The sequence below is a fragment of the Ascaphus truei genome, chromosome 5 (genome assembly GCF_040206685.1).
Source record: "Ascaphus truei isolate aAscTru1 chromosome 5, aAscTru1.hap1, whole genome shotgun sequence".
Taxonomy (NCBI): domain Eukaryota; kingdom Metazoa; phylum Chordata; class Amphibia; order Anura; family Ascaphidae; genus Ascaphus; species Ascaphus truei.
In genome coordinates this window covers 244693707-244710232 of record NC_134487.1, presented here as the reverse complement: position 1 = coordinate 244710232, position 16526 = coordinate 244693707, and the positions used below count along the sequence as shown (strand labels likewise).

Sequence of the window (16526 nt, the reverse complement as noted above, 5' to 3'; positions counted from 1 at the left end):
TTGTTCGTGGGTCTTTCTGCCTTAAGTTTTGTCTTCAGCAAGTGAAATGCATGCTCGATCGGGTTCAGATCAGGTGATTGACTCGGCCATTGCAGAATATTCCACTTCTTTGCCTTAAAAAACTCCTCCTTGCTTTCGCAGTATGTTTTGGGTCATTGTCCATCTGTAAAGTGAAGCGCCGTCCAATCAACTTTGCTGAATTTGGCTGAATCTGAGCAGACAATATATCCCTATGCACTTCAGAATTCATCTGCTTCTGTCTTCTGTCACAAACTCAATAAACACTAGTGACCCAGTGCCATTGTAAGCCATGCATGCCCATGCCATCACACTGCCTCCATCGTTTTTTTACAGATGATGGGGTATGCTTCGGATCATGACCCGTTCCAAGCCGTCTCCATACTTTTCCCCACCCATCATTCTGGTACAGGTTGATCTTAGTTTCATCTTTCCAAAGAATGCTGTTCCAGAACTGGGCTGGCTTTTTAGATATTGTTTGGCAAAGTCTAATATGGCCTTTCTATTCTTGAGGCTTATGAATCGGTTGCACCTTGTGGTGAACCCTCTGTATTTGCTCTCGTGAAGTCTTCTCTTTGCGGTAGACTTGGATAATGATATGCTTACCTCCTGGAGAGTGTTCTTCACTTGGCTGGATGTTGTGAAGGGGTTTTTCTTTACCATGGAAAGGATCCTACGATCATCTACCGCTGTTGTCTTCCGTGGATGTCCAGAACTTTTTGTGTTGCAGAGCTCACCAGTGCGTTCTTTTTTTCTCAGAATGTACCAAACTGTTGATTTGGCCACTCCTAATGTTCCTGATATCTCTCTGACGGATTTTCTTTCTTTTTTTGCAGCCTAAGGATGCCCTGTTTCACTTGCATTGAGAGCTCCTTTGACCGCATGTTGTGGGTTCACAGCAACAGCTTCCAAATGCAAATGCCACACCTGGAATCAACTCCAGACCTTTTACCTGCTTAATTGATGATGAAATAACGAAGGAATAGCCCACACCTGTCCATGAAACAGCTTTTGAGTCAATTGTCCAATTACTTTTGGTCCCTTGAAAAAGAGGGGGCTACATATTAAAGAGATGTAATTCCTAAACCCTTCCTCCAATTTGGATGTGAATACCCTCAAATTAAAGTTGATAGACTGCACTTTAAACCCATATTCATTATTTAGCTGTAACTTGAATTTATTTTGGTACACAGCCGAAATAACAAAACTTTTATCAGTGCCCAATTATTTCCGGACCTAACTGTATATATTAGTTTTTTTGGTGTTTTTTAAAGGTCAATAAATCTGCCACCTTGGACTGCCTCTTTAATGCACTTATTTGCTTGTCCATGCACAGATTCTCTACTTTTGCCAAACTGTGTGTGACCTTTATAGCAGCAAACACACCCAATCTCAATATTGGCAATCTGAGCCTTTTCTTGGAGGACCACATTGGTTGCACAGAGAGAGATCCCATAAAATGTGTTACCAGGATCCAATATTGCCATTGGGTATGTAATATGCATATGTACCAGTTTTAGTATAATATTATTTAGTATAATAATATGCATATGTACCAGTTTTAGCTACAGATAAAACCACCAGATGCCTGTATCTCCCTAACTGGGAAATCTACTGAGAAAAGATTGATTCATTCCTCCAACTGAAGATAATAATAAAAATAAATACAAAATAAAACAGGTCTGATGGATGTTTAAGGGACAAGAATAGGCATGGGAAGCCTTTATCAGATGCATGAACATTTTATTTGAACTAAAGTAAATTCTGCAACCTTCTTTCCTTTCTAGGTTGAACCATTTGGGAGATTGGGGTACTCAGTTTGGAATGCTCATTGCCCACCTCCAAGATAAATTCCCAGATTATGTGACTGCCTCGCCTCCTATTGGCGATCTCCAATCATTCTACAAGGAATGGTCTATTGTGTAGGTGGGATTGTGAATATGGTGCTCTGTGTGTCTACCACTGCAATCAAGAAGGGTGCAAGGCAGTGATCACAAATGTGTCCTTATTGTGAACCACATCAATATTAATAGTTTGAAGGACCACCTCACTATGTTAGTCCTCCAAATGATCTGCTGTTTGTCAGTAGATTATGACATATGTGTAAATTATACATCCCAAACTACAGAAAGCAGCCTTCGGCTGTGGAAGAAAAGACACTGAAAGCAGTTTCTATGGATGTGTGCTTAAATTTGTTCAAGGTGTCATGTTGGTGTTGATGAAATGAGGATTCGCTGTAGGTTGTGATATCTTTTAGAGAGCCAACATTAGAGTTATTCATACTGTACATGAAATTATAGTGAATAGAGCTGTCAAAACTTCACAGCTTTCTTAAAGTGTCACAGTATACTTGGAACTACATTTTTAAATTAGCAAACTTTCCAAAATGTTTTTGTGATTAACAGTGGATCCATTCAGACCCAAGTTATGAGCCAGTGGATTATAGAAACTAGCACTGAAGACTTATAACAATGTGTAGTTTATCCACACAACTCATGGTATGGCTGATGTCATTAAAGATACAAGTATATTTCTAAGTGGCATACAATATGGAGTTATACATCAATCACTAGAGGACTCCTCCGTTGTTATGTGGCGCTAATATGCCTCAGCTTTATTTTTTCAGGTATGCACTCTTAATTTCTGCTGCTGCTGCTGCTGCTGCTGCTGCTGCTGCTGCTGCTGCTGCTGCAATTAACATCTCCAGTGCTTGAAAATATTAGCAATACTAACTGATATCATAAATATGACAAATGTCTATTACAAATGTAGCCATGCATAATAATGACTGCATACATCTTCCCTGTTGGCAGTAAGTCCTGGTAAGTACAGGCCTGCCAACTGTAGTTATGGAGGTTTTCCCTCACACCCTGGTGTGGTGCCCTGTGTAAGGAAGGGAGTGGCTGTATGCTCTGAGTCCCTGGATAGTGACATCAGAGATGCGCCTGCCCCCTGAGGTATAAAGGGCACAACACTGTCAGTTGCAAGGGGTTAGCCAGCAGTTGTGTGAAGCAGCTGGTACAATGTATGCTACGGCATAAGGGATTGGAGGAATACTTTTGTGACCCTAGTGCAGTAACTAGCGGTAGCAGAGTGACCAATCAAGTCTGTCTAAGCCACACTGTGTCCAGGGACCTGGCGCAGTGGTGATCTCCATAGGAGAAAGGGAATCCCACTTCAATACGGGAGGGCGTACCTGGCAAAGGGACAGCACGAAGAGATGTGCGGCTAGAGCCGGCAGCTGCATGGGGCAGTCTGCTACATCCCAATCTACAATAAAGATGCCATGTTCAAAGAAACCCCCACTGTGTGAGTGTGAGATTACTCTGCAGTGGCAGTCACCACCGAGAAGGAGTTCCTCACCAGGACCATCTCCCTGCGGAAGCATAGATCCTGATGAGGTGGAGGCGCTGCACGTGAAGTAAGTTGGACTCGTAACCACTACCTCAGACACCTGTCCTGATGACATCCCCTAATACCATCAAGCGGGAGACTCAGGAGTCCTGTTACTTGCAGGTGCACCACCACACACGACCTTGTAATGGGGACCGGTTAGACCACATGGGCCAATGTGAGATTGGGTGGGTCAGACAAGGGGGGTCCAGCCGTTACAATTGGAGGCGCTGCTGAGAGACCTGTTAACAGGACAGGCTTTTGCTAGGCACACGCTAGGAAACAGGGAGAGTGTCTGCTGCCACTTTGTGCTGCGTGGGACGGAGCCAGGGGTAGTCGGGGAGATGCTGGAGCTGCATGCCGCAAAGACGCCTTGGGATCCATAAGGGGTTTGTGAGTCTGGAGCCGGGGGCTATTGCTGTTCTAGTCGCCTTGAGGTAGCGCTAGCGGGGGACGCCTGAAGGGGTAAACTGGTAACTTAGGGCAGGAATTCTGGAAGGGTCCGCACTAGGCTAGCCAACAGTAGGTCGACGCCCAAAGTACTGCATGGAAGAGCCAGAGTACTCTAGTCTCCATTGCAGACCACTTACCAAGGAGCACAGACTGGAGGAAAGCGATACAGTAGACACTGAGAGAGTGAGCCTAGCCTGAGGTAGTGCAAACACGAGTCAGATCTACGTTAGGTACACAAGGTGGTGCACAAGGCATGTTTATTGTACGGATGTGGTAGCTGCCCCGCAGAGCGGAGCTCCATGTACAGGAACCCCGTGTTCAACGATAAAGAGAGACCTGTCGGAATGGAGGATCTGCACAGAGCAGAAGGTCCAGGATGGCAGGGAGAGAGAACCGTCAGAATGGAGGATCTGCACAGAGTAGAAGATCCAGGATGGCGGGGAGAGAGAACCACAAGAATGGAGGATCTGCATAGAGCAGAAGGTCCAGGATTGCGGTCAGAGGAAGAACACGCATATGAACTGTGCGTGGGTGAAGAACAAGCTACAGGAGAGACTCTTGTGTGTTTGCTCTGGAATGGCGTGAAAGCCGTGGCTGCGCCGTGTTTATCATGTTTTTGTTCTCGGGATGATACTCCTGAGAATAATGAGCATGACAGTGTGATCCGATGGGAGGAACGAAATGGACTTTGTTATACCCCAATTAACAAACAGCCAGACGCTACCTCAAATGGGAAAAAGGACAATACTTACCAAGATGGCGGTTCCCGCGTTCCCGGGACACCGCGTGGGCATGCTGCAGAAAGTCTTGCAACTTTGCAGTTTGCTAATTGTTGGCCAGGATTGGCACCAACGAGAAAACTCCACCCCGATGGGGAGTTTGGCGCGAAAGCTGGAGCCGCGCCCTCATGGACTATGACTCACTCCGCACCTGTGCTGGGTCAGCCTACAAGTCTACGAGACATCCCCCTAGTTTCAACCAGGGGGAGTGGTTTGCAGTTCCACCGGATGTCGACAGAGAAAGTAGGAGGAGGGGTTGCTAAATCAGCCCATGCCCTTCAGTTGCGAAGAGCCATTGACCAGTACAGACCTCTGAGACGAGTGCCTCCGCTGGTGAATATGGCTGAAGTTGCTGATAAAGTGGACCAGAGTCCGGTGATTTCCACTCACCCCTATTCGGCTCCAGGAGGCTTCCTGGTAATCCGTGTGGAGGGTGTGGAGACTGTGGCGTGTCTTTGCCTGCAGTGCAGACTGCCGGGCGGAGCCGTGGGCAGCGAGGCCCGATGCCCCCACTGTGGACTGCAGTACATGTGGCCCATGACCACTTTTGTACCGGTACAAGCGGTGGGAGTAGCAGGAAATGTCCCGATGCCGATCGACGAGCAGCCGGGAGCACTATGGACTGAGAGTGCAGGTCCCGCGGAGTCGGAGTCAGGTTCGGTGCTCCCGACGGAGAAACCCAGCCATCGGAGAGGTGATCACCGAGGAGCCCATTGCTGGTCTCCTACTGGGATGCCTCGGCCGAATTGCCGAGTGGAATCCTCGGACGAGGAGTGTGCTAGGCTGTCGAGTAAGATAGTCATAAAAAGAGACTGTCATACTATTGGTACGCCATGGAGAGATGCCATTCCCCGTGGTGTGGAGACACGGAGTCGAGTGTCTCCAGTACCGCGACCACCCGATCGCCGGAGTCCCACTGCCGTGGTGACTAGTGGATCAGACGGAGGTCGATCCAGCCCGACCCTGCGAGGTACTAAGATGACACCGTGCCTGTCGCAGACCCAAGGGGTGGAGGAGAAGGAAGAGCGAGTCCAGAGCCAGACTGGATCGCGCAGCAGACGGGCGTTGCCGGATGTCCTCGTGGAGGAAGAGATCCCGATTGGGGATCCAACCCAAGATGGCGTCGCAGCACATGTGTGTGCGGAGGAGAGTCCGGATGAGCAGAGCGGCATCGAGTGGGAGGTGCTAGCGCCTCTGCGGTCGAGCAGCGGAAGACGATCTCCTACTACCAGGGGGAGCGGGCGTTCCAGTTGCAGAACAAGAAGCCCAGCTGCTGGAGGCAAGAAAGGACTTTGTGGCGAAGTTAAGGCAGGTATTGCTGGAGAGCAGGTCGTAACCCTGTCAATGCCTATGGTTCGGTCCCGTCCCCAAACCCCGTCCACACCCAAGGTTAGCCCTAAGGCCCTAGCTAAAGCCCCTGTCCCCGTCACTATTTCATTCGGGTCCAGTTCTAGCTTAGGGTTGTCCGGGGAGTCACGTGGTCCTTCCGAGGATCGGACTGGAAGCCTGGACTGGGGAACGTCGGATGATGGGTCGGAGGGAGGATGTCCCGACAAGTGTCGGTATCCAGTGATTGCCCTAGTGTGCTAAGCATTACCGTTAGAAACACCGCACAGTACAAAGGAGTTGTTGAGCGATCTGAGTGTACGTCCGGGGTATCTTCTGGAGGGCCTGATGAGGAGTCGATAGAGGAGTCTATAGAACCTAGCTCCGAAGAATGGAAGGAGACTAGGTGGTGGGCCCCGTTGTACGAGGGGTATGTAGCCTGGTTCGACCGCACCCGATTTATCCTAGAGAGGGAGGGGGTGGTTGATCACTGGTGGGCTGCCGGGGACTTTGATGACGAGGCATACCTTAGGGCCCTAAGGGTAAGGTGGGATCGTATCCAGGCAGGCCTTATTATCCCTAAGGTGTCCGCAGGGTTGGATGACCCGGTAGAGACCGATGAGCCTTTGTCATGGGTGCTGCCCGGGGCGGCTGACGAAAGCAAGTTAACCAGGGCTTGCCGAGCTGAACGGGCTGTTGCGGCAAAATACAGGAAGTCACATGGGCTTGATTATCCGTATGTCCCAGAACCTCTAATGAGAGAGATAGAGGAGAATAGGGAGAGATGGCTTAAAAACGATATCCAGCACTATATCGTAGAAAAAGGGGGAGCCATTAAAGGAATGCAGGCCGAGCAGAGGGTGTCCCAACTTATGCGGGTCTGGAAGATAGGACGCAGTGTGTACATGCACAAAGTGGTGTATTGCAATGAGCGAGGGATACCACGGGAATACAGCGTGACTGTGCATGATGCCGCGGGGCGGGAGGTGAAGAAGCCAGATCCTCGACATTATTATTGATTAACAAAATAGAGTGGTCTGCTGTTTTCTGTAGCGCTCCCTGCTGGTCAGTGAGTGAGATGGGCTTGCATTATTATGTCAATATGATGATGTTTGCCATGTTATTTGTGTGTTCTTTTGCAGTGTTTCCTGGCGCAAGGTACACCAAATTTAGGTCCCAGCCGGGACGGTGGGTATTAACCAGGGGGAGTATGTAGCCATGCATAATAATGACTGCATACATCTTCCCTGTTGGCAGTAAGTCCTGGTAAGTACAGGCCTGCCAACAGTAGTTATGGAGGTTTTCCCTCACACCCTGGTGTGGTGCCCTGTGTAAGGAAGGGAGTGGCTGTATGCTCTGAGTCCCTGGATAGTGACATCAGAGATGCGCCTGCCCCCTGAGGTATAAAGGGCACAACACTGTCAGTTGCAAGGGGTTAGCCAGCAGTTGTGTGAAGCAGCTGGTACAATGTATGCTACGGCATAAGGGATTGGAGGAATACTTTTGTGACCCTAGTGCAGTAACTAGCGGTAGCAGAGTGACCAAGTCTGTCTAAGCCACACTGTGTCCAGGGACCTGGCGCAGTGGTGATCTCCCTAGGAGAAAGGGAATCCCACTTCAATACGGGAGGGCGTACCTGGCAAAGGGACAGCACGAAGAGATGTGCGGCTAGAGCCGGCAGCTGCATGGGGCAGTCTGCTACATCCCAATCTACAATAAAGATGCCATGTTCAAAGAAACCCCCACTGTGTGAGTGTGAGATTACTCTGCAGTGGCAGTCACCACCAAGAAGGAGTTCCTCACCAGGACCATCTCCCTGCGGAAGCATAGATCCTGATGAGGTGGAAGCGCTGCACGTGAAGTAAGTTGGACTCGTAACCACTACCTCAGACACCTGTCCTGATGACATCCCCTAATACCATCAAGCGGGAGACTCAGGAGTCCTGTTACTTGCAGGTGCACCACCACACACGACCTTGTAATGGGGACCGGTTAGACCACACGGGCCAATGTGAGATTGGGTGGGTCAGACAAGGGGGGTCCAGCCGTTACACAAATAATATAAACATTTGTCTTCTGAGCCTCTCATGTTAATTAACTTGTGTCTGGGCAGAGTGTAATTGAGATCATGTTACTATTCAGCGCTGTTTATTTTGAGACGGACTAGAGATGCAGCATTGCAGGGTGTTAACAGCATTGCTTTAAAGTGTCCCATCTTTTAAAGTGGCAATATTTTTAAGTGGCATACAATGTGGAGTTATGCAGAAGTGGAACGCCAAGAGGATGCCAGCACAAGCATTGCCTTTAAATGCAGAAAAATTTAAGTACGCTACATTTTCTGTTCAACCCCTCGAAACCACCTATTCAACACTTTCTCAGGCCTACTGATGTAAGGAGCATACAATAGCTCTTATCTGTTATCCGTCTTACTGAAAATGTTTGTTACTGACCTCACTTAAATCTTATTCTATTTCCCAGTCAAAAGCCTCTGCCGCCGGGAGTTCAGGCTATGTAATTATACACCCTGGCTTACTCAAAAGCTTTGCATTACATACTGAATGCTGGTGCCCCTCCTTCTGACCGTTGGAATGGTTGATCCCTTTGTGGGGCTTGGCTGTCCCGTGTGGATGGGTTGTAATTTACATGGCTGGCCTCCCTCTTTGGGCATCAGTCGGAGCTTGTGGAGTCTGTGCCATTTGACCAGGACACTCTCCTGGTCCATGCCCCAAGGACATTTTCCACGAGCTGAACAGTGGGGAGGGGTTATCACCTATAGAAATTGCTCTAGAACGACTTGTTCGATTATCCCCTCTTTGGTGTGCTGCTCAGGCTGTATTCACCAAGTACACAAGTAAGCGCTGAGCAATGACCCAGGGTCTCACCATAGAGGTACATTTCAAGTTCTGGAACTACTGCCGGTAGGATTCTGGGGTTAGGTCTAAGCGATCAGAGGATGGCGGATTTTACCTGCTTATAGTCCATAGCCTGATTTGCATGTAGGCCCTGATATGCGGCCTGGGTGTCTCTTCTGAGGAGCGGGGCTAAAGCCTAGCAATCTACAGATCAGCCCTGGGCCTCAGCGACCCTTTTCAAAGGTTAACAGGAAAGCCTCTGGGAAAACCGGTGGCCTGTCTGGAAGTTCTGGTCTGGCAGACCATCGGGACCGGGACAGCGCATTGGTCAGCCTTACATCCTTTGCTGTCTGCTGCTGGATTTGGAGCTTGGCTTGCTGCTGCATTATATCTTCAAATTATTATATGTACAAAATTCAAATCCCTAAATTTAGCCCAACTAATTTGACAACTTACTCTATCAAATATAAAGTCTTGTAACCCCTCACTGTTATATTGGACCCTGTCCTCCTGTTCCAAAAGAATCTAATCCTCTAGTATTTTACCTGACACGTTTAGTGTGTGCATAAAATCAGACTACTACAATCTAGCCCTAAAGTATTTATAACAAGAGCATTTAGAAAACTTTAACCTTCAACAATTTCTTGTTGACCATACCAACTGCCCCTGGTACAGAATCAATTTGATACTGGACCCCAAATTTGCACATGACTATTTCCAATTAGAGTTCCTAAAGTCCAGCCTAAATTACTACCAATATTTGGGTATGAGGCTAGACTCCCATCCAACATTTGGTTTGCATGTAGACAAACTGACATCCTAAATCTCTTCCAAACTTGGTGTACTTTAAAGAAATAAATCCTGCCTAAGGCCCTTGGTTAGAAAGCACATTGCACTATGGGGATATATAGTGTATGGTATAGCACTCCAAATTATACATTTTAATCATTATACATTTCAGAGATTTACAGACAAAAAAGAGGGCTGACATTTTTTGACCGCTTTGTGGTGTTTGACAAACAGTCAGTGGGATTTGTGCATGTAATATCAAACTTTATTGTTAAAAGTTGCTGAGTAAATTGGCACTGCTATTCCAGCTGGCTGTGAAGTACTCAGACCTGTCCTGGAAACATAGCACACAGATATTTGTCTCATTTTCTTTCTGAAACGCAGGCATCCAAAAAAAGATTTGATGAGGAAGAGGCGTTTAAAAAGCGTGCATACCAATGTGTGGTGCAGCTGCCGAGCAAAAGTTCTCACATCATCAAAGCCTGGAACCTGATCTGTGATGTATCCCGAAAAGGTATATATATACTGTATATAACCTGGTTTTCAGTCTGTTATAGAGCACTGATTGCTTTACTTTTGACAGAATTTGCAAGCAGGGGCGTAATTTGCACCAGGTGGGCCCTGGTGAAAGTTTTTTTGAAATATCCCTTTTTCCCCTGAGGCCCTACCTGTGGAGCGGGTGCGGTGGCGGCAACGGAGGGAGCGCACCCCGGCGGTGATTGTGGAAATTGGGCCTAATTTTCTCGCGAGGACCACCTGGGTGGGCTCCTCCGTCCGCTGCTGTCTGGTAATGCCCCGCAGGTAGGGCCAGGGCAGGAGTTTTGCAGAATGGGGGGCCTTTAGAAATGCTGGAATGTTGTTCTGGCTGCTAAAGTAAGTGTAGCAGCTTCTCCATTTTGGCTTTATTTTTGTTAAATAAATCATGACACGGTGTAATATGTCATGTGTTGTTGTTCATCAGAGGTTGTATTTACCTCATTTTAAGACCTGCTAAGGAACAGATGATTGTTATTATGTCCTGATATGTAAAATCATAGAATTCAAAGAGGGTGTACTTTCTTTTTCACACAACTGTTTGTCTTTATTTATATAGCGCCATAAATGTACATAGCCCTTCACAGCAGTAATACACGTGACATCATATAAATAATAAATAATATCTATGTATGTATGTCTTTATATAGTGTAAGGAATCGGGGAACACGTCCTTTGCGACGTGTTCCCTCCTTACCTAGTGCTGCTGCTGACTCTGTTCCACTCTCCGCTCATGCGCGCAACCCCACTCCGACCCCGCCCCTGCCACAGAGCTTGGCTCCACCCCCCGGACACGCTGCACACACGTGACGACGTGCAACGATCCCCAGCTGCGTGTCAAGCATCATTTGTGCCTCTTGTCTCCTGCAGCCTATGCCAGCTTCCGCTTGGTCCGCGCCTCCGCTCCACCCCCTGTCCCATTGGTTCTGTCTGCCTACTTATACCCGGTTCCTGCTCTCAGTCAGTGCTCAGCATAATCCGGTGTAGCCACGCTGCTTACTACAGTTGTGCCTAGCATTGTTCCAGTCTTGTCTTTCAGATTAACCTCTTGTGTACCGACCCGGCTTGTAAGTGAACCCCACTGGATATTGACCTCGACTACGGCGACTTCTCCAACCCCTGATCATGGCTAACGGACCAGGACTATCCTACCATCTATAATCCCAGAACACGGCTAACGGACTTCTACAATTCTACTCTCTCCAATCCCAGGACCTGCAAGTATACCGATTAACCCTCTCTCTCCAACCCAGACCCGGCAACGCTAGACAATCCGCCTTCCAGACACGCCTCCGCTGCTGTGGGTGCGTGGCTTTGTACCTTCCCACCTCAGTGCCGGGGTCTTGCCTTGTTTGTGGGTACCGCAAGAGTTACATATAGCGCCATTAATGTACATAGCGCTTCACAGCAGTAATACACGTGACAATCATATAAATAACAAATAATATAAATAACACATAAAGGGGAGATGCTGAGACAGATTTCGGAAAGAGTAGAGTGATTCTGGCAGCAGCGTTAAGGATAGATTGTAGGGGAGACAGTTGAGAAGCAGGAATGCCAGACAGCAGGAGGTTACATGCTGGCAAAGACAGAGGTCATGAACATGAGTCATGTTCAACTCCACACTGAATGCTACTTTAAAAAGTGGCTACTATCCTCCAATGAGAATCCCTGTGCTATCCAGGTTACTTGATGGGTAAGCCACCACCCCCTCCCCCCCAATAGTAGTAATAAAGAGTATTTTTTCCAGTGGACATGTATAATGTATTTCTATATATGCAAAGTTTGATTGTCAGGAATGTTGCACCATTCCTTCCTCCCCCCCCCTCTCACCCATTACTCCTCCTCTTTATTTATGTACCCCTCTCCGCTCCCCCCCCCCCCCCACAACTGTTGGAAAAAAACTAATAAAAACTAAAGTTAAAAAGTGGCTACTTTAAATATGGCCTGCGTTAAAGGTTGGCTGCTACACCTGCTAATGAGGAAAGGCAGGGTTGCAGTCCTGTCTGAGACATGCAAATGTGCTCACAAATGATATTTGATATATTATAAGTTTATAAGCCATAAAGCCCACCCCCCAAAAATGAATCTGTTGTTGTGATTGCCATGTAACCTACAGGGTGCTTGCATATGCAGACAAAGTAATACAATTCTGCACTGTTGCTATAAATGCAATCCTGCCGTATCAGTTTAAAGTGTGTGGTAGCCTTTTTTTAATCAAACACCAAAATGTTTCTTCACATTAGCTAATCCTAATACAAAGTAATTTCTCTGCTTAGTCATGAGCTAAATGTGCTGCATTATTTTTCTTTCTTTTACAACTATAGAATTCCAGAAAATATATGACTGCCTGGATATCCGCATAATAGACAGAGGAGAATCCTACTACCAAGACAAGATGGTCCAGATTGTGAAGGAGTTTGAAGAGAGAGGTTCTTTACTTTTTGTTGTTTTCCCGTAAACAGAGTTGAAAAGGTTGTAGTCCCGCTCAGTCCTAGTAAGAGGGATATTTGCAAATATGTTTCGTCAGATAAAAAAAAGTTTATTTTTAAAATGATCAAACACTTTATTGTGAAATTCTCTATTGTGATATGATGTCTAATATTTTGGGGAGCCCTCTTTAAAATGATATGAGCACTTAAAGCCCCATTCCTACATAAACTGGCCCTATTTGTTATACAAATTAATTTTGTTTGGATCCTTCTATGAAACACTTCAGACATTTTTTTTGTTTTGGTGTAATGTTCATGTAAAAATATTATTTGTGAGTGCACTTCCATCTTTTTATGATCTGAACAGGGAGGTCTGTCGGAGCAGACGCTCTACATTCTCAGCTCTGGCGATCCTATTGTTCCAGAGAAATGTACCTGTGTATGGCTGCCGAGTCAGCCTCACTGCTGTGGGTCAATGGCATGGCAGATTGCTATTTGATGACTCTGGCAGCTTTTTTTTTTTTTTTTAAACTTGCAAATCTAGTGAAGCTAAATTTATCGAGAACCTGAGAGTTCTCTGGGCTGAGGATAGCGCAATTCTGCTCTTAGAGAGTGCTGCTTTAATAGTACTTAACAGAAGTAAGTTTGTTCCAAGATACTTGTAGTGGTACTTTTTGTAGTTCAATTTTTAAACGTATCTTTGAATAATTAGAATTTGAAGAAAAAAAATGTTGTATTAATATACAGACTTTCACATGACAGAGTGTTTTCGTTTATTACAACCCCAATATATGTTGCAAGGCTGCAACAGTATGTTAGAGAAATACTAAAGGTGCATACAGTAGAATCTGTAAGAAGGGGGAAGCTTAATTAAATTGAGAGACAACTAGGAGAGGCATTTTTAACTCTTGCTGTCGAGGGACCTGCAGCAAAAGGCTTGTTGAAAAAGATTCATTCAAACCTCTTTAATCGGCCTCAGACGTATGGATGTAAGAATACTTTAGTTTGTATTCATTTGTAACAATAACAAGGCAGTAAGTCAGATTGGACCATTCTGAGCACTAGAATAGCCCTTCCTGATATCACGTAACACAAAGAAACCAATGCCCTAAAGCAATGCCCCTACAGTATTTATACTATATCGCAAACATGCGTATGTCATTCATACGCCAATTCGCCTATTTTCTCTATAGCTACTTTTGACTGAGAACGGTAGGGGAAGTTTCCTTTTTAGTGTGAGTGATTATCACTCCTTGAAACTTTTGCAAAGATCATATTGCTTGTGTGACAACTGCAGACATGTCTGTTATCGTCTTCAGTAATGGCAACCTTTTCAGTACCAGACTTGCATACCTGAAATGTACCTAGTTATGTCCCATGTCCAATGTCTATGCCCACAGACATAAATATTTATACCACAGGTTAAAGTACAAAAATATTGGTGTATTTCTTTTAACTTATTGAAACCATTTTTCCCTGTAGGTCTTGTCGAGGTTGATGAAGGACGCAAAGTTGTGTTCCCCCCGGGATACTCAATTCCTTTAACAATTGAGAAATCCGATGGAGGTTTCACCTACGACACTTCAGACTTAGCAGCTTTGAAACAGAGACTGTTTGAGGAGAAAGCGGATATTGTTATCTATGTGGTAGATAGCGGGCAGGTAAATGCGATAAGGACACAGCATGGAACTATTTAAAGTATGTATGTATATATATATATATATATATATATATGAACAACAAGAAAAGAAAGCGCCCGATCCTAGTGCAGCATGAAAAAATACAATTTAATAAAAATGAATATGAATAAAACCAACAAATGCGAACTCACAAACACAGGATAAATAAATGCATATAATGAGTATACTCATTCGCCAACCGCCCACGTTGTGCCTTGGATGGCGCGCCCTCTCTCTGTCTGGGTTTTCTCAGCTCTGCTGAACCGACATCCAGCAGGGGATACAGGAAAAAGCTCACCACAATGTGACCCGGAAGTCCTCCACAATGTTAGTGTATCCGGATATGAGGTCTGTAGTCCGTGACCCCGCGATGCAGGGGCTGATCAGAGAAGTCTCTCTGCACTCCCAAAGGCAGTCCGTAATGAGGTGGGCAGTGAGGATAGAGTCAAAATATATATCACAGTGTGACAGCAGCTAAAAAACGCTCTTCTCTACGCGTTTCTTCACATAAAGTGAAGAAACGCGTAGAGAAGAGCGTTTTTTAGCTGCTGTCACACTGTGATATATATTTTGACTCTATCCTCACTGCCCACCTCATTACGGACTGCCTTTGGGAGTGCAGAGAGACTTCTCTGATCAGCCCCTGCATCGCGGGGTCACGGACTACAGACCTCATATCCGGATACACTAACATTGTGGAGGACTTCCGGGTCACATTGTGGTGAGCTTTTTCCTGTATCCCCTGCTGGATGTCGGTTCAGCAGAGCTGAGAAAACCCAGACAGAGAGAGGGCGCGCCATCCAAGGCACAACGTGGGCGGTTGGCGAATGAGTATACTCATTATATGCATTTATTTATCCTGTGTTTGTGAGTTCGCATTTGTTGGTTTTATTCATATTCATTTTTATTAAATTGTATTTTTTCATGCTGCACTAGGATCGGGCGCTTTCTTTTCTTGTTGTTCACAGATTTCTGGGAGTTCGTTGGTCCTTGATGAGAGCAGCCAGATCCTAGCATGGACCCTTGGTTTGGTTGATATATTTTTACATTTTTCACATTTTTTATTTTTATTTTTATTTTTATCTTTGACACACTTAGTGTCATTTTTTCTGTATTTTTCCATTCATCATTCATTTAGTATCATTCAGGAGGGATTCATTAGTGCAGTAGTCATAACTACCAACACATGCCATTTTATTATATTTGTATTGTTCACTGGCATATATTTGTGTTTACAGCAGCTTTTTAAACATTGGCACTCAGCATTTTATTATAACATATTGCATGTATTTTTATTAGTGTGAGTCAATCATCCATAATACTGTTGCATTCACTTTTGCCATTCACCTTTGCTATATCCATTTAATACAATAATTTGGTAATTAGTCTGATTTTACACCTGAGGAGCGCAGTCTATTCTTTGTTTTTTATATATATATATATATATATATTCACTAAGTGAACAGGAAATAACCACTGTAGAAAAGGCAACATAACACACAATGTGTATTTTAACATATACATGAATACATTAAAGCTTTGCGTGCTGAGGGCGTTTGTATCCCTGAGTGCTAAAGAAATGGTGCAATTTTTGGTGCTAACCAAGTCCATACCACAATAAAGAGATTATTCTTAATATAAACCAAGACAAATCATATATGCTTTGTTTTCCAGCAGAACCAGTAGATTATAAATCTATCAGTGGTTTAATGTATTTTCTTACATATAACAGACATTTCAGTTGAATCCTAAAAAAAGGGGTTATTGAATAAAGCCAAGTGAATATGAACTTTCATAAATCCTTAATTTGATATCACACGTACCAGAACATATAAGTGTAACGGGTATTCCCCCCCCCCCCAATCGCAGATTACACTGTGGAAGCGGAGAAACATACGGTGTTACCATAGGTGTGGTGCATTACCTGTTGGCTCGCAGGAGGGCTGAGCTTCCGCCACGGGGAACCTGGTGCAATTACACTAGGGGTACTCACTTACAACGATGCAGCGCCTCCACCTGCGATGGCTCCCACCAGAGGGGGAGTGGTTCCTCGCAGGACAATCAATAATACCATACACAGTGATTTATATATTAACTAATACCATTTACTGGGAACAGCATATAACACATCATCACATCAATACCATAACATATCAGAACAGGTGTCCCTCTCTCGAGGAGACACTTACTGCGACGTCCAGCAGGACGCTTCCCCAACATCAGGTGATCCCACCCAGTGTCCAAAGAACCCCACCCAATGTCCCGCACTCT

At 45.5% G+C, this 16526-nt stretch overlaps 1 protein-coding gene across 1 annotated transcript in view; it reads left to right on the top strand.

Moving 5' to 3' along the window:
* LOC142495854 (arginine--tRNA ligase, cytoplasmic-like) overlaps positions 1–16526 on the top strand; it is a 67946-nt gene that overhangs the window by 26545 nt on the left and 24875 nt on the right. The window contains exons 6-9 of the mRNA XM_075601890.1: positions 1806–1938; positions 9995–10124; positions 12472–12576; positions 14059–14237. Of these exons, the coding sequence (XP_075458005.1) occupies positions 1806–1938; positions 9995–10124; positions 12472–12576; positions 14059–14237 (547 nt within the window). The remainder of the gene's footprint in view (positions 1–1805; positions 1939–9994; positions 10125–12471; positions 12577–14058; positions 14238–16526) is intronic.